At 32.0% G+C, this 25,311-nt stretch overlaps 1 protein-coding gene across 2 annotated transcripts; it reads right to left on the bottom strand.

Moving 5' to 3' along the window:
- Positions 1-5,978: 5,978 nt before the first annotated feature.
- LOC143225006 (uncharacterized) lies at positions 5,979-24,698 on the bottom strand. 2 transcript variants are annotated; one of them, XM_076453620.1, is made up of 10 exons: positions 24,596-24,698; positions 23,676-23,779; positions 22,300-22,438; positions 19,774-20,042; positions 18,343-18,579; positions 17,146-17,332; positions 15,815-16,558; positions 12,949-13,053; positions 8,323-8,526; positions 5,979-6,726 (listed from the first exon to the last, which is right to left on the bottom strand). In XM_076453620.1, exons 3-10 carry the CDS (start codon positions 22,361-22,363, stop codon positions 6,431-6,433), a joined length of 2,106 nt encoding a protein of 701 aa, XP_076309735.1. In that variant the 5' UTR covers positions 22,364-22,438; positions 23,676-23,779; positions 24,596-24,698; the 3' UTR covers positions 5,979-6,430. The 2 variants fall into 2 exon arrangements, with proteins under 2 accessions (XP_076309735.1, XP_076309734.1); XM_076453619.1 differs by lacking the exon at positions 24,596-24,698 and adding an exon at positions 24,431-24,467.
- Between the last annotated feature and the right edge of the window lie 613 nt (positions 24,699-25,311).

The following is a 25,311-nucleotide window of genomic DNA, read 5'->3' on the forward strand; positions in this document are numbered from 1 at the left end:
AATGTTACAAATTATTATAGTTTATGTACTTTTCTTTTAATAATTAATGCTTTTTTCTTATTTTTGTTAATTAATTCCTATTACATAATGAATTGAAGATACTGGGAAAAATCATTGTGAAGGTAAATGTTCTAGTCATGCTGTTTATCTGACAAAGTTGCAATATAATTTTGTGATGAGTCCCTTAAGGTGGTCCTATTTGAATTTTTAGTAGTGGTACATTTATGTTGGTTGTTTAATATAACAGTAGTAAAATCTTATCTATAATTTAAATAATGTGTTTTTACAGTTGACACTTAGCACAGAGTTGTGTAAGTCGGTTTTGTTTGAATGACACTCCCTGGGTAATACAGTTTTATCAGATCAGCATCTATGAAAATACAGAGAAGTTATTTACTACTGCGAGAAAACACGTCCAAGTATTTCCTTTATTAGAAGTTTCTTTATTTAAAATGTTTTTTGAGTGGTAAACTGAAGACATTTTCTATAAAGGTAAAGTAAACTAATAAATGAATTATTCTGTTGTTTTTGTGAGCATTTCTGATTAATATGTGTACCTGAAGGTTAGTGTTTAAGGTGACTTAACAAAATTCAGAGACTAATTTCCTTTGTTGTTATTTTTAACAATGTGACCACATTTGAAACAACAAAGCATCCACCATTTTTTGTGACATTAGGGCAGACTAAAATGTCTTGGCTGGAACTTTTCAATCATTGAAAATAACATTTTGGCAGTGTTGCTAATTTTAAAACTGCAAATAACTATTTATTCTCAATCCAGGGTCTTTCAGAAGTCTGGAGCCTTAGACATTATATACTTAAACCCATTTCTTATGTCAGTTATACATATTTCAGGAGAGATACCTTGCTGGCACAGTATACCAACAATTAATATGTGTATGTTTGCTAACTTCATGCAGTTTGAAAAATAAATTATGTTGTGTATTTTTCCCTATGTGTCCAGACTTCAGCAACACCATGTGTTACTCTATGAAATAGTTATCCTAGACTTTTGTACTGGTTAGAAAATCTCCAATATTCACAATAATAATTGCCATTTTTTGAATATATATTTCTGAAAATAAAGTGACTCTTCTACCTTATATAGTACTACCTTCAAATGCTTTAGCATTTTAAGAATGAATGAATTTTTGTAGATCATTTTAGGTCTTGGAATCTAATAAAAGTGTAGAACAGGAATATAATAAACTGATTTAATGATGGAAGTTACTGTTCACATATCAGTTGTAATTGAATTGAAAATTACTTCAAGGAAATGTTTCCTCTTCATGATGATAAAAACAGTGGGAAACTAATTATATAACTTAAGTTTTGGTGTAAGGGGTGTACAAGATTACAGCAGGGAAGGGGGAAACAAATACATAAGTTATTGATTAAAGCCCTTAAGAGTTTCGACATAAAAAAACGTGTGGAAGTGTTTGTCATTACGAGTGTTCATTAAATTGTGTATTTCAATAATTTTAATTCATAATTACACAACCTCATTTTTTATATAGTTAGGTAGTGCTACCTTAAGTTTTGGACTTTTTATCAGGAAATATATTGGCATATTCCAGTACATTTCGTAACAAAACTACAGCTAATTTGAATCGTAGAGAAGTAAAAAATACAAAAGAAATGTCTTGTGTTCCCGATAAGTACTACAAACATGATTAAATGCTCATGAAAATGGGTCCAGACTTTGATGGGAATGTGAAGAATTACTTTGAATTAACATAAGGAAAACTAAATTAATTAGAAGTAAAATTACAGTACAAATTATTATACCCAAAGTAGGACACACCACACTGACACACTAATAGTCATTGAATAAAAACCAAATCTCTTATTTTTATATGCAAAAACGGCTCGTTTGGGCTGAGAAAACACTTTTACATAGAAGAGCAAACAACGTTTTGACCTTCTTCGGTCATCGTCAGGTTCACAAAGAAAGAGGTAACTGACCGGAAGCCGACCACGTCTGAAAGGGGTTGTGTAACTGTGTGTCGAAATGTAGAGGGCGGTATTAGATGTTTGAATATATAATTTTATTTATTTTATTTTCTCAGCCCAAACGAGCCATTTCTGCATATAAATTTCTCAACATGTGGGTTTCTCGTCATCACTGATTATCAAATCTCTTATTAACTTTACATCAGTACACATTATAAGTAACACCAATCATGCATTAAGATGCCAACTGTGCAGTTTAGAGTAGGAACAGGCCTGAAGTTAAAAGTTAAAAACCACTATGCTTTTCCTTATTTTTGTTAATTCCTATTAACTAATGAAAGTTCTTAGAAAAAGCATGGTGAAGGTAAATGTTCTTGTCCTGCTATTTATCCAGCAGAAAGTTGCAATATAATTTTATGAAGTCCCTTAACGTGGTCCTATTCCAGTAGGAACAGTGCATATTAGTGAATTGATGTTAATGTGTTCAAAGGTAGGTATTTAAAGGGAAGAATCTTTTATTTTTCATATTTTTTAAGGATGTATAGTATAGCTGATATTTTTTTTGCACTGGTCATTCAAAGTAAAGTTTTTAAAACATGCATCACAGTTTTTGTTTACGTTTAGATGACTGTACTTACTGATTAAAATAGAACTACCACCTGATCAGCCTAATAGATGTGATTGAAAACATTATACAAATGGTGCTTGTTTGTTAGGAATAGGCTAGAGCTCAGAGTTAGTGTCATTTCCTACTTTTTGTAAAGTTTAATTTCTGTTATCAATTTATGTACTGAAGGTCTTAACAGTTAGGTTAACATTCAGTATAACTCCAATTTATAATCATAGTTGTGAAGTAGTTGATATAATCTAAAGAAGAGCAGACAGTTACAGTGAAATAAGAAGGATAAATCTGATAAAAGATACATGCAATGCTTAGTTTGGATAATACACTTCTATTAATAACTAACACATTAAAGCTCTGTAAATTTAAAAGCTCAGTGTTCAAATATGTTGTGAGAAATCATCTCGCACTTGCTTTTGTTTGCATTCATTCTGAAGGGTGGAAGTACTTAAATTTCTAGTGTGGACGAAGCACACATCCAGGATGTTTTCCCAAACTTGGAATTGGTAGAATTCTCCAAAGCACTCAAATTCATGGTGTATAACATTTTGGGACAACATGGGATCCACTGGTTCATCTTGGCTGTTCCACACGTTTTCTTTGTCTAAACTCGAAAGCAGTAGAAAGCTGTGGTCAAAATACTCCAAGTACTCTAAAAGCTGATCTGTACAAAGTACAAGTTCATGATGTATTTTTTAATTCAATACCCGAGCAACAGCATTCTTGTGTAATTCAGTCACGTAAGACGAATTTTTTACAAAACATGGAAATATCAAAAGCAGTGTCTACTGTTATATTTCTGAAAATACAACACTGTAGAAAGATTATTGACACTCCTTTATGCTAGTAAGATATTTTTACTTGTAATGATGTGTGATTTACTAAAAGTGCCATAAGGTTAAAAGAAAAACTTCACCCTACTCACTGGAAGGGCATTTGAAAAATAGTTAGGAAAACTGTTAGGTAGCTACTGCTTTGGTAATACAAATTTTTGTTTGTCATAAATATTAAATAATCCTACATCAGTTATCACAGATGGATGTATATAAACAAACCTTCTATATTCACCTTACTGATAACACACTTTAACATAGCAACAAGTCAGCAAAACTGTGTACTTTTCCTTATAAAACATCAAAACAAGTTAGCTAATTAAAGTTATGGGGAGAATTGCAAACGGATGGATAACACATTAACCTCTGTCAAGACTAAGGTTCAAAGTCTAGTCACACCATAGAAATAGTACCTTCTCTGGACTTTCCTGAGATTGTATTAGATTAGCAGACAAAATGCAGAACATAATCAATAATAAAGATACTTATAACTAAATATTTACACTTCAATGTTTGCAATAACTTTTTACAAATGCCTTTTTCTTTATTGCAACCAATAAAAAAAATATTTGAAGTGTTTTCTCTTCTGCCACTAATACAAAATCTTAACAAACAAGAGGTGTAACCTATCTCACTGTCTTCAGAGTTTGGAAAGTCTGAGCAAAAACAAGTTAAAGTGCACATCAAGGTCGTGCACTGTTTAATTAAAAAAAAAGTGTTCTTCAACAAAGATTTCCTCTTGATTGTGAATAATAAATTTAAAATCTTTATTACTGTGCATCTTCATTTTTATTAATATTCTGTATTACAGGTGGGTTGAATGTTGTCTTAAAATTAATTTGTATTTCATTCAAAGCTCTGAGAGACATCTTTGCTAGCCATCTGTATTGTTGAACTGGTAAATTTGAAGGACACCTTGACAATAGCATCAATTACCAATTCTTGGACTAGTATAATACAAAAAAAGAGGGGATTTGAACATCACCATTATACTAACAAAGGTATGATTAGAAGTTGGACAAACTAATTACTGGGTCTTACCCAATCTATGTTTTTAGAAAAATATAAAGTAAAAACAAAATACCAATTATACAGGACAAATTTGCCATTCTGCAGTCTTAAGGTAATGAATTTGTTCCACATCTCCCATTAGAAAAGTAAATTTTTTATTTGAGAAGTATAGAGTGAAGGATTGAACACAAGAGTTTGTCAGTTATCTTGAGACAGTAAACCTGATTCTGTCATATATTACATCTTAATATCTTATACTAACATGATACAAATTACATTTACTTTCAATCCCTTCTATTAAAAAGCAGAATGCATTAGAATCCCAAGAGAAGTAGTTAAACATTTCTTTACTAGTTCAAGTTTCTAACAACAAAATGTAACTTAGATGATATTAATGTTTCTTGCATACCACCAAAGAGTAAAGGAACATTTTAATTTTTTGTTCAATAATTTGGCCATTAGATATAAAGAGTCAGTCAAGTTGGTATTAACATTCAATAACCTGGTCATCAGATGCAGGAAGCAAGTCAGGCCAAGTCTGTGTTAACATTTAATAACTTGGCCATTAGATACAAGAAACAAGCCAGTAACAAGTCAAATTTTAGATTCGTGTTTAACAGCTTTGCCTCAGAGACAGCAAACATATCAGGACTTAGTCTGGATTGACAATAACACAGTCATAGTTTGGTACATATATAACTCATCAAAATGCTATATAAAAAAACATTAATATTTCCACAAATGTGTCAAAAACTAAAAGTATTTCAAGTAGGCAATAGTCATTTATTGTTTGATATAATGAAAAAGTAGTATCAGTAAGTGCATCTTTTAAACACCTGTATTGTGCTTTCCAACACGTGTGAATGAATATCATATACAATCATTTTTCCTTATTCTGCAACTAGGTGGCACTACATAAAAAAAATAGCTTGAATTAGGATATTGTACAAAAATGATTAACTGACATTCTTTCAAAACTATTTTATTTTAGCATACCATAACTACTTGACAATAAGCTTAAAAGAATTTATTTCTTACTTAGCACAAAACTACACAATGGGCTATCTATACTGTGCCCACAACAGGTATAAAAACCTGATTTTTAAGTGTTATAAGCTTTCATACTTATTGCTGAGCTACTGAGCATTTAGAATTACATCTTTAATATTAATATATTTAAGCATCCCAAAAGCAAGTATGAACACTTTCTTCAGCACAGATTACAAAACATCTGCTCCTCAGATTATTACCAAAAGTATATAGTGAACACTGTATGGCTTAACTGACATTCTTGTGTTCTCAAATGGTTTTATGATTAGTGCTTTATACAATTTAGCCACGATAACTAAAAAGCAAATAATTTAACTGTACAATCATGCTGTCAGCAAAAATTCTGTAAATGTAAATAAGCTCTTGCTTAGAATCTGCCTTAGTTAGTGTTCCTAGAAATGTCTGATTTTGTGATTCTTTTCTACAGTGTTAACCATTTATACATAATATTTTTCTTGTTTTATTTAATTATGTGGATCGTAACAACAGATTGAGACTCGGAAGTGACATAATTTAACATATTAATTTATTTTTCTTCCAACATCACTGATTCTTACCAAAACAGTGGAAAAAAAGAACAACAACTGCATTTCTGGTTATCATTCAACAAACCATATTAGCTTCCAGGTTCTGTACGAAATCCATCATACTGCTGCAGTGAAACAACACCACCAACAGATGGGTCAGAGTCGCAGAAACTAAACCTCTGTTACAACACAGGAGGCTGCAGCAAATGATGAATATGGGCCTTCGGCCAGTGACACGTTTCAAGTTTCTGCTCCCTGAATAATTGAGAAACAAAACTTTTTTTTTCTTCTTGGAGAAGACAAGAAAATTCAAAACTGCTTTATGAAACATGATGGATAGAGAACAGAAGTTTCATATTCTACCACTATGTAGGTATCAAATGGTTCACTTAAAAAAATAGTTTGTGTGGAATATTATAAACATAATTCCAGGGTTAACTTAAAGTCTTGAAGCTGCTTCCCTTCTCACGTTGCTGAGAAGGCCGCAACTGAAACTTGCTTGTTTTGATTTTTAAAAGGGCAGTTTGGGCTGCTGCAATAGATTCAAATATTGCCAACACCCGATATTTGGTCTTGGTTATATTATCATTCCCCACTGGCCTTGATTTACTACTGTCAGTACAAATAAACTCTATCTTGGCCCCAAGTGCAGTCACTGGCTCTAAATATCTTTCTATATCATAACGTTTCATTCCATCTGGCAGACCCTCCACTTCAAGAAACTGCGAGTCTTGATAAAAAAAAAAAGAATATATATATATATATATATATACACACACACACACATAGATATATAAAACACAGCATTATATAAATAAATCAAAAACATAATTAACAAAACTCTTACAGATTTAAAATTAGCTTAACTCCTTTATATCTGTTAGTGAATATACATTTTAACTAGGCCTGGCATTTGACTTGTAATTCAAGGGTCACTGGTTTAAATCCCCATCACACCAAACATTCTTGCACTTTCAGCCATTAGGCTGTTATAACGTGATAGTCAATCTCACTCTTCATTGGTAAAAGAGTAGCATAGTGATGACTAGCTGCCTTCCCTCTAGTCTTACACAGCAAACTTAGGGATGATTAGCAAAGATAGCCTCATGTAGCTTTGCATGAAATCCAAAAACAAACATCTTTAAATATTTTATGGTTTTCTACTATTATCTGTTATATCATTGTAGTTTATGGTGTTATTACTTCAGCTTGTTGTTTCAGATGCCTTAATGTATTGGTAAACTAGAAACTACAGGTCAGCCTTCAAAATGTTAAAACACATCTACTATAAACTTACTATGTTTGTTTTCATAAAACCAAGTTTAAAAATTTTCACTTACTAGGATTTTGTAGAAATTAATATTTATTTGTATATAAACAAATGTTTTGTTTTCACAATCCTACAGTTATAAGAATAACTTAAGAAAAAGCAAAGAAGAATATATTAAATCAATCATATTACAACTGCCATGTCCAATCCCAGCAAAGCCTTTTACTAAACACTAGGTCTCATCAAGTTGCCTAGGACATGACACAGTGGCATAGGTGCATATCATATTACAAACTTTCATATGATTACTGTAGAGTGGACCAGACTAAATAAGTAAATAGTAATTATTATCAAGTCATTAGCAAATCAGGTCTTTAAGGTAAGGATTAATATCTTATTTTGTTATACAAGCACCTTTTCAGATGTATTTACATATTTAGGCATTTTACTGCTTTTCAGTTAAAAAATTTGTATTTCATAAACGTTTCTCACTAGAATTTAAGTTCTCTGTACATAAATATAAGTATGACAGCTTTAAGTACATGTTACACTAAATTTAGTTTCTCTATAACACTAGTTATCAATGTGGGACTCCCTAAGTCAAATTTATAAAAATACATCAACTCCATTTCTTAGTAGTTTATGATTTGTGAGATTACATCAGAAACCCATGAGGCATAAGTATGTTAGGTTGTTAACAAATGCCACCTGACAATATAAACAACAGTTATTTATAGTATTTCTCAATCACCACACCTTTCTTAAAAGCAAAGCTGATGAGCAACTTTCACTTCTTGCCTCACAGTTTGAAAACCAATGCTCTATAGTTAAAGCATTGCTGAAAACTATGTAAGCTATCTGCTCTTTTTTAGTTAAAGGGTAGCTTAAAACTACCCAAGTAACCAAAGTGAAAACTAGGAAGTTATCTGCTCTTTTTAGTTAAAGGGTTACTACAAACTAGGTAAGCTATCTTCTCTTTTTTTAGTTAAAGGGTTGCTGAAAACTAAATAAGCTATCTGCTCTTTTTCTGAGTAAAGGACTATTATTTAAGCTTACTTCCATTGTCAATAAAAGACTGTGGATTCTCACTAGAGCCAACACTTCTGTTTGAAGAGACATTTCCACCTCGACTCCTCTGCCTGTGAACTTTGGGTTGTCTGCTCCCTGTAGATGCGTGGCTTGAAGTGATGTGAGGAAATCTTACTATAGGGTGAGCTGACTGAAACATCAGGGGATTGACTTGGTGATGCAGAGGCAGTCCTATAAGAAAGAGTGAATGAAGTGTTTACAGAAGGCAGTCCTACAAGAGGGAAAAGACAAATTGTTTACAGAAGGGAGTCCTATGAGAGAGAATGGATGAATTGTTTACAGAGAGTTTAACTTTTCTAGTATCTATAAGATATAGATATAAGAAGGTTATTACATTTCCAGGCAACCTTAGGGAAGAATAACAAATGCATATATTGGAAACACTAACACTTTAACTCATCTGATGTTAGTTACCAAATCAACATATTTTTTTATTTTATTGTAGGCAGTGACTTTTTATGCACCCAAAAGTGTATGATCTGACGTAAACAAATAAGTTTCCAGGTTTATCCAATATGCCACTTCTGTGAAAAAGATAAAAGCATTGAAACACAATTTGTTTTAGCATTCAAATACCATTTTTAATTTAATTTTTTCCATATTAAGTTGCACAAGGTCTGTTTTATCTACATAACCTCTTCAATAACCAGACAATTTATCAAATAATCTTAAAATACTGGAAAATGACACTAAGATGTAAAAAAGTCAATATATCCTTGCTGGGATTTAAGAACAGCGATAAAAGATATTGGGATTTACCAAGTTAATGAATCAGTACCTCCTACCTATAAATTTCAATACCTAAGTGCAATCACTAACAAAGAGAAAATGAAAAAAAAGAGTGAGGGAAAATTATATCCCTTTGTTAAAATGTCACCTGAAACGTCACTGGACCCTTTTCGAAGAGGGAATAAAAGAAATTACATCAATGTACATCTGAATGAGTAATAATTAATAAGTACATAAAGAATTCAGCAGTAACATTATTCATATTAATGTCTATTCAACTCTGGAATTCATTATTTGCTGCTAACGTTAAATATATGATTCAATAATGGTGATCTTCTTCTCTGTAACAAATGTTTCATTTAAAAGGTAATTTATCCCCATAAGTGTGATCAAAAGATAAATTTTAAATTGTTTTTCAGGTCAGTTGCAGCATGCTACATTGGACTGTTGTGTCACAGACTTGGTCCTCCCATCATAGACCAAGTAATATTTTCAAGCACATAAACTAATTTCAAGAAGTCTTGTACTTAACAACTAATTTTTATGATTTTTTTTCAAATTTAAAACAAAAAACAAGAAGTTATCCTGGTAAAGAATGCTTTATGCAGATGAAGTGTATCTACAGGTTGTAATTTGTGTGGCATTGTATCACATTCCATCAGTTAACTTAACAAATCTTTCTTTCCTGATCCTATACAATTTCCAGTAAGAATAAACATAACACCTCAAACTGCACCCCTTGTGATGAGATATTTTTTTCCCAATACCAGTACTCACCAGGTTGACTGGTAAAGGAACAAACAGTCTTCTTTGAAACTATTTATAACAACCATCTGTACGACATCAACTACCATGGAATATAACACAACTTATGCCTTTAAAGCATGATTTATAGATTAGTAACCTAAAATCTCTGCAAAACATTTTGTTGATAGTAAAATGAGCACAGAAGATGGATGGTTGAAAACAAAGCTACAAACCAACAGTTTGATGAGTTACAAACAAACATTCTATAACTATTAAATTTTATAAAAAGAACGAACTTAAGTCAGACCAAATGATGAATTCAGCAATTATGTTTCAAGTTTTAAAACTCCAAAATTAAGAAAGGAAAAATATGTAAGAATACATAAGTACAAAGTCAGACAGATTTTTAATGGGAAAACTACAATGCAGCATTTGTAAAAATTAGTCTTTTTGTGATACTAATTATGACCACTCCCCCCTGAAAAAAATAGAAATATTTTGTAAGATGTGTATAAAAAACAAATTGTGATTCAAAACTGATGCAAGTTTTATAGGAATTGGTAGCCACATTCAAAGGTTCATCAAACTGCATTACACTTATTTACAATCAACAGATAAATAAAAACAGAAAAAAAAGCAGGATATTAAAAACACATACCCTGTACAAGTGGAGCTCCTTTTTAAAACAAAACACATACCCTGTACAAGTGGAGCTCCTTTTAAAACAAAAACACATACCCTGTACAAGTGGAGCTCCTTTTAAAACAAAAACACATACCCTGTACAAGTGGAGCTCCTTTTAAAACAAAAACACATACCCTGTACAAGTGGAGCTCCTTTTAAAACAAAAACACATACCCTGTACAAGTGGAGCTCCTTTTAAAACAGAGCTCCTTTTAAACAAAACACATACCCTGTACAAGTGGAGCTCCTTTTAAAAACAAAACACATACCCTGTACAAGTGGACTCCTTTAAAACAGAAACACATACCCTGTACAAGTGGACTCCTTTTACAAACTTTTAAAACAAAACACATAACACACACCCTGTACAAGTGGAGCTCCTTTTAAAACAAAACAAGTGGAGCTCCTTTTAAAACAAAAAAACACATACCCTGTACACATACCCTGGAGTCCTTAAAACAAAACACATACCCTGTACAAGTGGAGCTCCTTTAAAACAAAACACATACCCTGTACAAGTGGAGCTCCTTTTAAAAAACAAAACACATACCCTGTACAAGTGGACAAGTCTTTTAAAAAAAAACACATACCCTGTACAAGTGGAGCTCCTTTAAAACAAAACAAAACAAAAAAACACATACCCTGTACAAGTGGAGCTCCTTTAAAACAAAAAACATACCCTGTACAAGTGGACTCCTTTAAAACTTGTACAAGTAAAAAAAACACAACATACCCTGTACAAGTGGAGCTCCTTTTAAAAAAAAAAAACACAAAACACATACCCTGTACAAGTGGAGCTCCTTTAAAACAAAAACACATACCCTGTACAAGTGGAGCTCCTTTTAAAACAAAACACAACCCTGTACAAGTGGAGCTCCTTTAAAACAAAAAACACATACCCTGTACAAGTGGAGCTCCTTTAAAACAAAACACATACCCTGTACAAGTGGAGCTCCTTTAAAACAAAACACATACCCTGTACAAGTGGAGCTCCTTTTAAAACAGAAACACATACCCTGTACAAGTGGAGCTCCTTTTAAAACAAAAACACATACCCTGTACAAGTGGAGCTCCTTTTAAAACAAAAACACATACCCTGTACAAGTGGAGCTCCTTTTAAAACAAAAACACATACCCTGTACAAGTGGAGCTCCTTTTAAAACAAAAACACATAGTGGAGTGGAGCTCCTTTAAAACAAAACACATACCCTGTACAAGTGGACTCCTTTTAAAACAAAACACATACCCTGTACAAGTGGAGCTCCTTTTAAAACAAAAACACATACCCTGTACAAGTGGAGCTCCTTTAAAAAAAACAAAACACATACCTGTACAAGTGGAGCTCCTTTAAAACAAAACACATACCCTGTACAAGTGGAGCTCCTTTTAAAACAAAAACAAAACACATACCCTGGACTCCTTTTAAAACAAAAACACATACCCAAGTGGAGCTCCTTTTAAAACAAAAACACATACCCTGTACAAGTGGAGCTCCTTTTAAAACAAAAACACATACCCTGTACAAGTGGAGCTCCTTTAAAACACAAAACACATACCCTGTACAAGTGGAGCTCCTTTTAAAAAAAAAAAAACACATACCCTGTACAAGTGGAGCTCCTTTTAAAACAGAAACACATACCCTGTACAAGTGGAGCTCCTTTTAAAACAAAACACATACCCTGTACAAGTGGAGCTCCTTTTAAAACAAAAACACATACCCTGTACAAGTGGAGCTCCTTTAAAAAAAAAAACACATACCCTGTACAAGTGGAGCTCCTTTTAAAAACAAAACACATACCCTGTACAAGTGGACTCCTTTTAAAACAAAACAAAACACATACCCTGTACAAGTGGAGCTCCTTTAAAACAAAAACACATACCCAAGTGGAGCTCCTTTTAAAAAAAAAAAACACATACCCTGTACAAGTGGAGCTCTTTTAAAACAAAAAACACATACCCTGTACAAGTGGAGCTCCTTTTAAAAAAAAACACACATACCCTGTACAAGTGGACTCCTTTTAAAAAAACAAAACACATACCCTGTACAAGTGGAGCTCCTTTTAAAACAAAACACATACCCTGTACAAGTGGAGCTCCTTTTAAAACAAAACACATACCCTGTACAAGTGGAGCTCCTTTTAAAACAAAACACATACCCTGTACAAGTGGAGCTCCTTTTAAAACAAAACACATACCCTGTACAAGTGGAGCTCCTTTTAAAACAAAAACACATACCCTGTACAAGTGGAGCTCCTTTTAAAACAAAAACACATACCCTGTACAAGTGGAGCTCTTTAAAACAAAAACACATACCCTGTACAAGTGGAGCTCCTTTTAAAACAAAAACACATACCCTGTACAAGTGGAGCTCCTTTTAAAACAAAAACACATACCCTGTACAAGTGGAGCTCCTTTTAAAACAAAAACACATACCCTGTACAAGTGGAGCTCCTTTTCTATAAACTGAGCTACAAGACATCATTTCTTGTTGAAACGGAATCGTCTTATTTATTGAATTTCGATCATGCTGAAGTGGACCTGGAAAAGGAATGAAAATGTCATACAAGATTACTTATATGGAGAAATTATGAGAACTTTCATTTTTCATAAATGATGATATACAATATTTACTCTACTTTTAAACAGTTTTCATTCGTTCGGACGTTTGATGTTTAATTTATTACATATTTTCAAAAGTAAACTAAACCATTGTTACCTTTTAGTTAGACATACTAAGCTACAATTGCAAGAATAAAAAAACATTTCTAGCAAACAGTAAGACTGGAATGAATCAGGTACTGTTATATTTTTAAACTTACATCAGATGATTGTACTGTCAACCGAAGTTACAAAAATGGTTCAATTTCACTTAAAAAATCACCTACTCGGCTATCATTTGAAGTTAACCAGTAATAAATCAAGAAGAAATATCTTATTTGCACTGTGCCCTTAGATAAGAAAGCTATTAATATGGTTAAACAAGTGTATACAGAATTAGTTATGCATAATTCCAGGAAAAAAAGCTACATTAATAATTATTCCAAACTTTGGATATTTAAAATATTTATGTTTCTAAACTGTTTATGATAATAAAGTTGACAGTTATGATAGGTTTTTCACTACTAAAACAATACCTATTTATATATAGAAATACAAGTTCATTATTTTGAAATGATCTTAAAGACTTTACAGTGTGTACAACAAACTAAGAGGTGACTAAAATTAAAATATAGTTACATCTCAGGCAGTTATAATCTTCTAAACTTTAGATTTATCAATAAAGTTATCTTTTCATCTTATTTTAACACTATTACTTTTCTTCTACAAGTGTATACTTCCCATAAAATTGAACTAGTTCAGGCAACAAATCTTAAAGCTGTAGAGTCACCAGGTGCTCATATTTTAGGTAACATATTATTATAAACATTATTTTTTCACCTCACTTTAACCCTACTTTATTTTTATACTACACACATAATTTTGTTACTACTGAGATAATCCAGGTAAGGAGTGTTATAACTGTAAGAAGTCAGCAGGTGTTATTAGATTAAGTAATATTAAACACTTATTTTTCACTTTAACTCATCCTTCTTTCTTTTACTACAACTATAAACCTTCCTCACTAGTGAACCGAATCATGTAACAAGTCCTGGCTCTTTGAAGATGTACAAAGTCAAATGGTATAGAGAAAATGTTTATTATACAGTAGAGTAAGTTGTTTATAAAACCTGAACTGAAAAATTCCTATTAGCTTTTGTACTATCAAGTGTGTGGGATTCTGGGATTTAGCGATCTTGAATATACTTTAACTCTTTAAAGACACCTTCATTTACCATGACTAGTGTATTACAAATGTACCTTCAGATTTCCCTGCCCATTTTTAATTAAAAACAGGAGTGTAATGTGAAATTATACAGGGCATCAGAAAACGAGTACAATAAAAACAAAGTTGAATAACTTTTTTTGAATTTCATGCAAAGCTACTCGAGGGCTATCTGCACTAGCCGTCCCTAATTTTGCAGTGTAAGACTAGAGGAAAGGCAGCTAGTCATCACCACCCACTGCCAACTCTTGAGCTACTCTTTTACCAACGAATAGTGGGACTGACCATAACATTATAACATCCCCATGGCTGAAAGAGCAGGATTGTTTGGTGTGACAGGGATTCGAACCCACAACCCTCAGATTATGAATCAAGTACCTTAACCACCTGGTCATGCCAAGTTGTTTCTTTGATGAACAAACAGTTACTGGAACTTTGCATCTACATGGACAACAAGAGTTCTTTACTTTACAATTCCAAGAAACTCCTGGCTTGTTACACAGAGCTATCTTCCAACAGTATAGAGCACCACCCTACATTGCACAAATTTTTAAAGTATTTTTAAACCAAACTTTTCAAGAGTGTTGGATTGGTAGCAAAGGAACATTTAAATGGCCCGTGCATTTACCCAACTTAACACCCTCAGATTTTCATCTCTGGAACATTTTGAAAATAAAATTCTACCATAACAAACTGGAAGATCTTGAAGAATTGAAACATTCAATTCTCAATGGTATCTTATCCATCCCTAGAGCTGTGATGAAATTTGAACACAGATTATTTAAACTGGATGATGAAAAAGATGTAGATGTTTATTAGTTATTAACACTAAAATTTACAAGACTACCACCTGTACTTATATTTAATTTTTGTTTTCACCTCAAATAACAATATAGTTATTTAACTTTATTTTTGGTATTGTCGTTTTTGGAGACCCTATACATTTTTTTATAAGCTAAATGGCCAGAAAAATTTTTTAACCAATTTCTTTGGTAAACAACCAAATTTCTGAACCTCAATCACTCATAACATCAAAAACACGTTTCGGTCTATTCGGCTTTTGTTACAGGTGTTGTTTACCATTACAGTAAATAGCATTATTCTTTTTCTCCAAAGTCCTATCTTTAACAAATTTTTAAAAACAAACCCATATAAACATTTGGATCAGATTTGAAAGATCACTTTCACAATACATACTTTAATAGGTTCATTAGGAGGCTGTACTTACTTAATCCAACTGTATTTATTAAATTCAAACTGCATGCACATGTATTTGAATGTATGTAGCTTAATGTGATAGTTTGCTGTAACTTCACTTCAAGACAATAAGTGAGCCAGTATATGGTAACTTAAATATTTTTTTCTACACCACATCACAAAAAAACAACTTAATTAAGTCCAGTAGTTCTTGTCTCACATAATTTTAAAGCCTGGCTTTACAGCACTATATAAAGTAATACAGAATGTCTTTTATACCTAAGTTTTGCTCTGACTGCTCCCTGAAACCAGTTTCCACAGATTTGCTATTTAGTGTGTTGGAGAGGCCTTTACCAAAATTTGGATGACAAGTTGGATATTGAAGAGGAAAAACTCCTTGAGTGGGTGGGGTATTATTCCTAGCATTCCTGCCAACAGGAAATCCTGGGCGAAATGATGCAAAAGTAGACATAAAGCTGGAAGCAAACCCTGCACAAGAAGTAAGATTAGATGGGTTTGGAGTGGAGCCTGTGGGAGTAGAAGGATGAATTTGTGATTGTGGAGACAAAACTGTATATCCCATGAGAGGAACAGAGGGAACTGGAGTCCCTTGAGACCCATTTTGAGAAGGCAAAGTTTGAGGACAAAAATTTGAAAATTGTGAAAAACCACCCCCACCTGAAAACTGGGGCAATGGAGATTGGCTAACCGGAGTAGCAGATCCATTAGGTGTTACCATACAGAAAGGCATGGCACCAACAGGAGAAGGAACTGCCAAAGGAGTCATCAACTCTGGGCCCGGACTAGCTTGAGTTGTGGTCCCGCTTGGCATACTAGTAACAAGCATACTACCATATGGATATATATAACAAGGATGAGTAGTAGAAGGACAAGAGGCAGCGGCAGTGGTGATGGTCACTGTTGAACTGACACTATGTCCAGATGTGAAGTTTGAAGATCCACCAACACCAGCACTGTTGCAAGTGATGTTGAAACCTGGGTATTGCCCAACAAAATGCTGGCCTAAAAAATAAGAAAAATTTATAGATATACAAACCCTTCTCACAAAACAAAATTTTACCACAATTAGTATCAAAACAAGTAACACAGCTAGGCTCTAAAATGCAGTGAATATCAATATAGAAATAGCAAATTTACAGATAATATTTAGAAGAAAAGATAACATGTAATCAACATAAATAATGTTGATCACAGATTTCAATCTTATATTTAAAGTACTTTTACTTGACATTAATATCAAATTAACAACGAGTGAGTTAAGTGACGGAATATTGACACAAGATGTAACCACAAAATATAAAAATGTTAGAATACCCAAAATTAGCACATTTTGTTGAATATTTAAAAACATTTTGAAATACTCGTACCAACTATCTCTTTTGGTTTTTCTTCAGAAGATAAAAACAAGTCTATTTTAGAGTAACTACGTTCCACAATTCACAGTTTCTATGTGAAGAACAACTGTATGTTAAGTTTTTTCTGGATAGCTTGAAAAAAATAAAAACAAACAAACAAGGGCTTATGTTTTCTTGCAGGAAAACTACTTTGTATAGGTCAGATAACTACAGTAATCATTTTTACTGATATACCAGGTATCAGTGAACCTGCAGTCTGATGCCCCATCACGTCTCCAAATGGCTGGTGAGCGTTTCCCATACTCTCAATACCTGGTGACAAAGTCTGTTGTGGACCAGATGGAATCATGGATGGTGAAGCACAAACATATTTAGCTGAGGCTCCTGATGGTTGCTGCACAAAGTACAAAGGTGCTGGAAACTGAAGTAGAAATGTTATAATTATCCTAGTTCTGCTACATCACTAGGAACTAGAACTACTGAAACAGTTTCCTATTATCTTTAACTGCAAATTAAAAAAATTATCAAATTTAATTGTGATATCTCAGTTGAGCTATACATTACATTTTTAATAAAGGCCAACAAGTTATTGGAATATTCAGAGGTACAATATTGATACTCTGTAAGATTGCGGTATTTAAATGAATACAATTATCAAATTAATGTTACATCTATTAGCAATGCAATAGTGTGTACAACAGAGAGAACTTCTATCATTAATTGTGAAAGACAACCACAATATTTTACTAGCTAAAGTATGAATTTAAAACCAGTTGACCAATTGAAATTTCAAACCATTCATTACAAACCAATTCAAAGAAAAAAACAAAACACACTAAATAATATTACTACTGTGTACAAGTATTGCCTTATCCAATATACTTTAATATAAGAATAAGTTTCTAAAATTAAACAAATACCTCCTTTTAAATCCAGTAAAAAAACACAAGTCTAAAAATTACTGATGGTATATCTATTAAGGCTTTCACTATAAGAGTAAATTTCAGTAAAAGTTAAAGTAACGCAACAGTTTATAAAAAACTATTGTTAGATGTATTGGTAACAAAGTGTACATAGCCCCTTAGCTTTGTAGAAATACTACGACATTAGAAAAATATATTTTATGTATAATTTGATGTATTTAAACAAAATATAAAAAACAACAACATTAACTGGATTTATCATTTTAACCAAAAGAATTTTTCAGGATTTGCTTTAAAATGATGTTGAAATGGATATAAACACGTGAAATTTGGCTAAATTGTTCAATATAAATTACTCAATATATTCAAGTGTCATGCCTGTAAGTAACTATGAAGAATTGAAACATTAAAAAAACCCTAGATTTTAAGAGGACAATATAACTGCTCTGTTAAATGTACAAAGAAAATGAGAGACAGATATATGTATTACACACAGTCTTAGACCTACCTGTTGTTGTTGGTTTTGTAAATTTATAGGGTTTGGAAGTTTGGAAGCTTGAAGAAGGTAACTCTGTAGACCTAAAGAAGTTGCTGGTGGTGCATCTATTCCAGGGTTTCCACTAAGTGGATTTGCAGGGCTTGCTTCAGACACGTGCATCTGACTTGGTGGCCGAAAATGGGCAAAACTTAGATTTGACATTTGTGCTGTTAAGTCTTGTATCTTGATAGCACCAAAGTCTTGAGACTTTTGAAGATAACAGAAAAAACAAGACTTAATATCACACAACCTCAAGGTGCTATAATACTGACATATTCTTACTAAAAAGTTGCAGATGCCATTCAGTAATATCCTACTAATAATATATATTTTTAAGTTATGACTGTAACATAAAATGATTATACGAGTTCAATATTAGTTTTTTTTCTGCAACCAAGACGTTTTGCATGTTAGGTCACTAAAGCACAATTAACTGAGCTCCTACAATCTGTTCCTGTTGAACATCAGTTATGTTACAATAACATGGAATAGAGCTCACCTATGATTACATAATACAGATCACTTGTTAAGTAGGTTATTGTAATAACAAATTGCCCAGTCATCTGAAGATCTAGCCAATTTAACAGCTGAGGAATAAAAGGCACATCTTTAAACAGATGTTTCTACATAATTGTCCAAACCCTGTATGTTTGCATGACTTGCAAGAAAGTTTAGGTTTTTTTTCTTCTTAATTGCATTAATAATACCAACATTTCTTAATTGCATTAATAATACCAACATACATGGAGACTACAGATGTAGGTCACAAAAGTGAAGAACATTTCTTATTCTCTTAACATGAAAATATACTTGAATGAGGTACAAAAAATTTAAAACTTCATATATAACTACAAAGATTAAAGAAAATTCTTCCAAGCTTCTATATGAGGGAAAGATGTTTGTTATTTGTAGAAGCACATTCCTACCAAATAGAAAAGTTGAATTAAAAAAACAACAACTTTATTTTAAAAATCACACTAACTAGAAGATCTGCAACACAAAAATCCTTGAATGTGTGGTGTTTAATTCAACATTCAGTGTCCTTTTTAACATTACTTTAAACATCAGAGTCATAACTTATTTGCAGATATATGATTTAACTTAGTAATTCCATAACATCACCATCATCATTCTAACCACACTGCATCTTCATCTATCTTAGTAAAGAGACTATTGTTAAATAGTAAATTTATTATCATTTTAGAAAACTGGATTATTTCATTCTGTTTATCAAACAAACCAAATATTATTCCAATCTTTTTCTTTTTTTTTTTGGTTTTAAAATAACATACAAACCAAAATAATCTAAAAAAAACTTTATAAATAAATTTTCTCTAACAACTTAAATTTTATAGTGGCTGATTAGCGAAGCAAATCAGCCACAAAATACCAAAAGATTACCATATTTAGAGGCCTATGGTCTGGAATCATCTGTCCTGCAGATGGTGGAGGTTGATGCATTTGTTGAGGAATATAAGGTATGTACACAAAGGCAGGGCTTGGAGAAAACACTGTCACTTGTTGCTGTACATGTGACAAGGTTGAGGATGGATGTGATGGTCCATGCTGATTGCTAGGATTCACTGGTGTTACCGACAAGTGCTGACTCCCTGGTAGAGAAGTTGAATCAAATCTGTACATGGATCCATCAGGATTGACATAGGGAGTTCCTGAAATGTCACTGTGTGTTAGAAACTAATGTCTTAGTTGACAAAAATTCAAATATAAATTGACAAGTTCAGAAGTACTTAGTACCAGAAAAGTCACTTATTGAATGGGCTTTTGTAATGGGAAAAAAACAGTTAAAGAACAGTGTACGAAATGCTTTAAGAAACAGATTAAAAATGTTTGATAAGAATTTAAGTCGCACATTCAGGTTAAATTTTACATCCTAAGAAAACAACAAAACCAAAGAAAGCTAACATAAATCTTAATGCAAGATTTTCCAGTCATCAAATCTTGCCAAGTTAGCTGTAATAATTTGTTTAACTAGAAAAATTTACAAGTTTTAGGACTTTCCCTTTCTTAAATCACTGTAAAAGTCCAACAAACAGCACAAGTTAATGGATATAAACAAAACACTACCAGTTAAAACTGTTTGGTACTTTGAATGAAAATTGTATAGAAAATGTAGCTTCTACAAAATTTTTAATATTTATATAAATTCTCATGTTCAGAACATTTCTTTTATGAAATAGTTAATAGTTCTTGCTTTTGTTATAGAGTTCAATTACTAACTTTTGCCTTCCTACATTTTTGTATTAATAGCTTTCCAGTCATGTCCTAAAACTAATTTTTTTATTTAAAAAAACACTGCCTGCAGTTAACTGTACTTATAATCAATGATGTACAATAATATTTTTCATTATATCAGAACAGAAACCAAATTGTTTGAATTGTCAACTAAGTCTTAAACCTGTTTCATATTCATCTCTACATAATTTTTCTTTGCTCATTCAAGAAGTTAATTTGGCCTATAAAAAGTAATATAAATATAGCATAAGAAACAGTGACATTGAGAACAAAACAAAACTTGGTATGGTCAAATGCAAAATTATCTAACAAACCCTAACTAGTTTTAGTACAATCTTGTTCCACGAGAGAACACATCCTTTACACTCATACAGCAACATTACAATTCAAATGAAATATAAATTATCACAAATAATGATTATTACAAGTTTTAGAAAAAAATATCATGTGTATTCGGATTTGTTGATAAACATCTCTTCTTCAGGCAACAAATCACCAAGCTAAGCTTTTCTCACTTTTACCATCTCTATATAAGCCTTTAATGAATGGGTTTATCCAGATGAAGAGAAATAGAACTTCATTAGATGTTTAAATCACTAATCTAGTGATCCAAGGGAGATTTCAGCCAGTTCACAAGATGTTTGAAAACGTGCTTTAAAATACAGTTACTGACGAATTTTGTTTTATGATGTAATACACAAGTAATTTAAAAAGTTAATATTCTACACAGTTGTTAAGACATTTTGGGACTGAAATTAGTTGAGCCTCAGTTGAAAAAAGGTTGGGAACTTCTTAAAGTTTATACATAGGTCATTTATATAATACCATAACAACTGAGGTTATGAAACTGTCTTACTACAATAATAAAACTACACCTGTACTGAAGTTACAAGTTTCAAATTGATAATGTTTTGATCAAACTTATTTTATCCTTCTTTTAGGAACCATGAGTGTCATACTACACTCAGAAGAATTCATGAAATTAAAAAAATCTAACATGTTTATTCAAAATGCGTTGAATTATCCCAAAATCTAAAATGATGTATAAATTACATGGATAAATCCCTTTTTTTCTTTCCCCACTGATTAAATTTCAAATGTAGAATATTTTTTTAAATGTGGAAAAATTACTAAGCTTAGTTTCCATACATTCTTCAGTCCTGTGGTGCAATTTTAACTTTGAGAAACAAATACAGAATACCAGAGATCACAGGATTAAGCATACTGATTAAAAATATGTACAGATATTAGGCTTACTGACTAAGATGATGAACATTCATTAACCATACTAAGTAAGAACCAGCTGAGAACACCAACTGATCTACCATTTATCAGCTCATTTTTTCACTTATGTTAAAAGCATTCTTTTTTTTATGTTTTTACATATCTTTCTAAAGCACTGTTGAACCCTTGTAACTAGTAGAATAGAACAGGTACTTAAAGAGTAAGAATTGTGTGTGTTTTCATATAGCAAAGCCACATCTGCTGAGTCCATGAGGAGAAGTAAGAATAGTGTTTTCATGTGTTTATTCCAGCCCTACCAAGATAGGTCAGGTATTTAAAAAGTGAGAATGACTTTGAAGATAGAAAGTGAGATTTCTGATTTGTAATGTTTGGAAGTAAGCACACTGAAATTTGAAAACTTTACAAATGTTACTGTGATGAAACACTTACCAAGTTGTGGGTTTATAATCACAGAGCCAAGAGGTAAAGTGTCAACACTAGGTATTGCCCACATGGTAGGCTGACTAGGATATGGCACAATGGAGTCAGAAGGTCCATTGGGATTGGTCCAATTTAAGTGACTGGAAATCTAAGAACAGTAAAATAACTACAATATAAATAAATCTACCAAATTTATATCTATCATTGACCTTGCAATAACCCTCACTTGTAAAAGTTTCTGTTCACTTCAAACATTCTTTCTGCTTCAGCACCAGACATTTATAGGATACCCAACCCTAGTACATGCTTTTATTGGGTTGAGGAATAATTCCCAAGCGTTTTTTCAAGTTAAAAAATATATTCATAAATGAAACGCTTTCGCAAAATATTTCATGTCATTTGGTAGATAATTGTTTGCTCTAATAGATAATGTGTTTGATTTTCATATGTCTTTACTTTTTGCTTTCATTTTCAGCTCATTAAATGGAATGTCAAGTGGTCAAAATCGAGCATTTTCGACACCATCTGCTTTTCGCATTTAATTTCTTGCAATTTCGTTTAAAACAATGCATACTATATACCTAGGTATTACATGAAATAAAGTATCATAATAAATGTTTTGGGTGTAATGTGTTCATGCATTGAAGTATTGTATAGTCTTGCATGTAATGCTTGAATGAAATTATTTAAAAACGCTCACGAATTATTCCTCAACCTAATATTTTAGAACAGGAAGAAATGTATGAACCTTATTTTGGCCTTTCACTTTTTTAAAAATGCTATTTATCTTCTTTTCATCACATTCATTTTTATTTTAAATTAGGTAGAGTTTTATCTGTAGTTTAAAAATGCCAAACATCACACTACCACAAACAGCAAAACTATAATCTTAAATACAAGTTCTTATATCTTATGGACAAATTTTATATGCTGATTAGAGAGATACACAGGAGAGAGTGATTTTTTGTGCCTTTGACATCAGTTTCTGGGTGAAAGGACCTAATGGAGGACATATCTTTGGTGCTTTTAATTTTATAACATTTACAATATTGAAAATATAACTGGCTCTTCAAAATGTAAACATCTAGTTGATATGATGATAGAAAACAAGTACTGATAGATACTTCTAGTTCAATGTAATACACATGCAGTTATAATACATAAAAGTTTAGATTGTGTGTATAACTAATATGTAATCCATAGTATTAACAATCAATCATAAGAAGACTGCACATTCAGTTACTGTTCTTCAGGTGAGTGTGTAAAACAGGATTTTTAAATATATTTTTCTGGAGAACAACCAATCTAACATTAAGAGCATTTTAACATTTTTTTTTTATAATGAATCATAAATTAGCAAAAACTAAATGAGCAAATTTATTTACCTGGTTTGTAGGAGATGTAGTAGTTTGTACAGTTACATATGGAAGAGTTAGGCTGACTTGGCTAGGAAAAACTGACTTTGAAGTAACTGGTACATTTACAGATTCTACAATGTTAAAAACAAATCATTAATACTTTTAAACTACATAGAATATGATGATTAATGCTACCTCATGGTTATTTGAATATTTTTAAGAAAGTAAAATAATTATCAGCATAGTGGACAAACATACCTAAAATTAATGTGCATACAAAATGTCACTTCTCTGTTACCAATATTTTGGGACATTTTTCAGAAATACTGAGTGTTAAGATACTTAACTTTCAAAACAAATCTTACAATTTTATATTACTGATCTAAACAGTACCCATCATATCTAAAAATAAAAGATGTCAGAACACTGTGACTTTTCTAATATTGTAAATCTGCTACCAATATATTAATCCTACAAGACGTGGAAGAGAGAAACCACCACAAGGGAAATAAAATTAGAATAATAATTTAAGATTGCCACCAATAAATAAATATTAAAAGATATGGAAAAAGAAAATAAAGTAACACTAGAAAAAAGAAAACCAATGATTTACAAAACACATGCTAATTCTAAATCAAACAGTTTATTAAGCTTATCTGTTCAACAGTAAAGAGCAACAAACAAGTACTACTGAAAATCCTATGAAATGTGAGAAAACTAAAGTGGAAGCATAAATCAGGAAATAATTAAAATGTTAAATAAAATGATGCTTTACTACACACTTCTTAAAAAGAACAACTTCATTTTATTATTTTTGCTTTGATTCAGGCCTACATCAATCATTAGGCTTAACTGCTGGAAATACAGTAAAAAGCATTAACTAAACAAAAGTTTTTGTTGCTTTTCAAAGATGTGTGCAAAAATTTATTATTATTATAATTACTTACTGCTTGGTGCCACCAGTAATTAAAAACAGGAACAACAGTAGCACTTTTATAATGTACGCTATTTTCATTCTGATTAGGCCACTTTACCGTTTCTAAGCAACTAGTTTTAGCTGATATATATTATTTGTAAAAAGATTTTGGATTAACTCTTGTACATTTCTAAATTATATTCTCATTCTTCAAAAGTTGTGTCACAATCTAATTCTCACATTAGTTGTTGTGAACCTTTTCAATGATATAACAAATTTTTGTTATTAGTACAAACAAAACCTCAATTAGAAAACCATACTGTGTAAACTGCTACAATCTTTGTGAATATTAATATAACACTAATATTAATAAACAAGCAGTTCCATGTCTCTTACGAGGTCTGTTCAAAAAAAATACGTGGACTGACGTCATAAAACAAAATGTACTTTATTTAGAAGTTACAGGTCTGGGACCCCTTCAAAGTACTCTCCTCCCCAATGCACACACTTATCCCAACGGTGTTTCCACTTGTTGAAACAGTCCTGGTACGCTTCTTTTGTAATGTCCTCCAGCTCCTTCGTCGCATTTGCTTTTATCTCGGGAATCGTCCCAAATCTTCTTCCTTTCAAGGGTCTTTTGAGTTTGGGGAACAAGAAAAAATCGCAAGGAGCAAGGTCAGGTGAGTAGGGGGGGTTGGGAAGAACAGTGATCGAGTGTTTGGCCAAAAACTCACGGGTTCTGAGGGC

The sequence above is a fragment of the Tachypleus tridentatus genome, chromosome 9, assembly GCF_004210375.1.
Source record: "Tachypleus tridentatus isolate NWPU-2018 chromosome 9, ASM421037v1, whole genome shotgun sequence".
Lineage (NCBI taxonomy): Eukaryota > Metazoa > Arthropoda > Merostomata > Xiphosura > Limulidae > Tachypleus > Tachypleus tridentatus.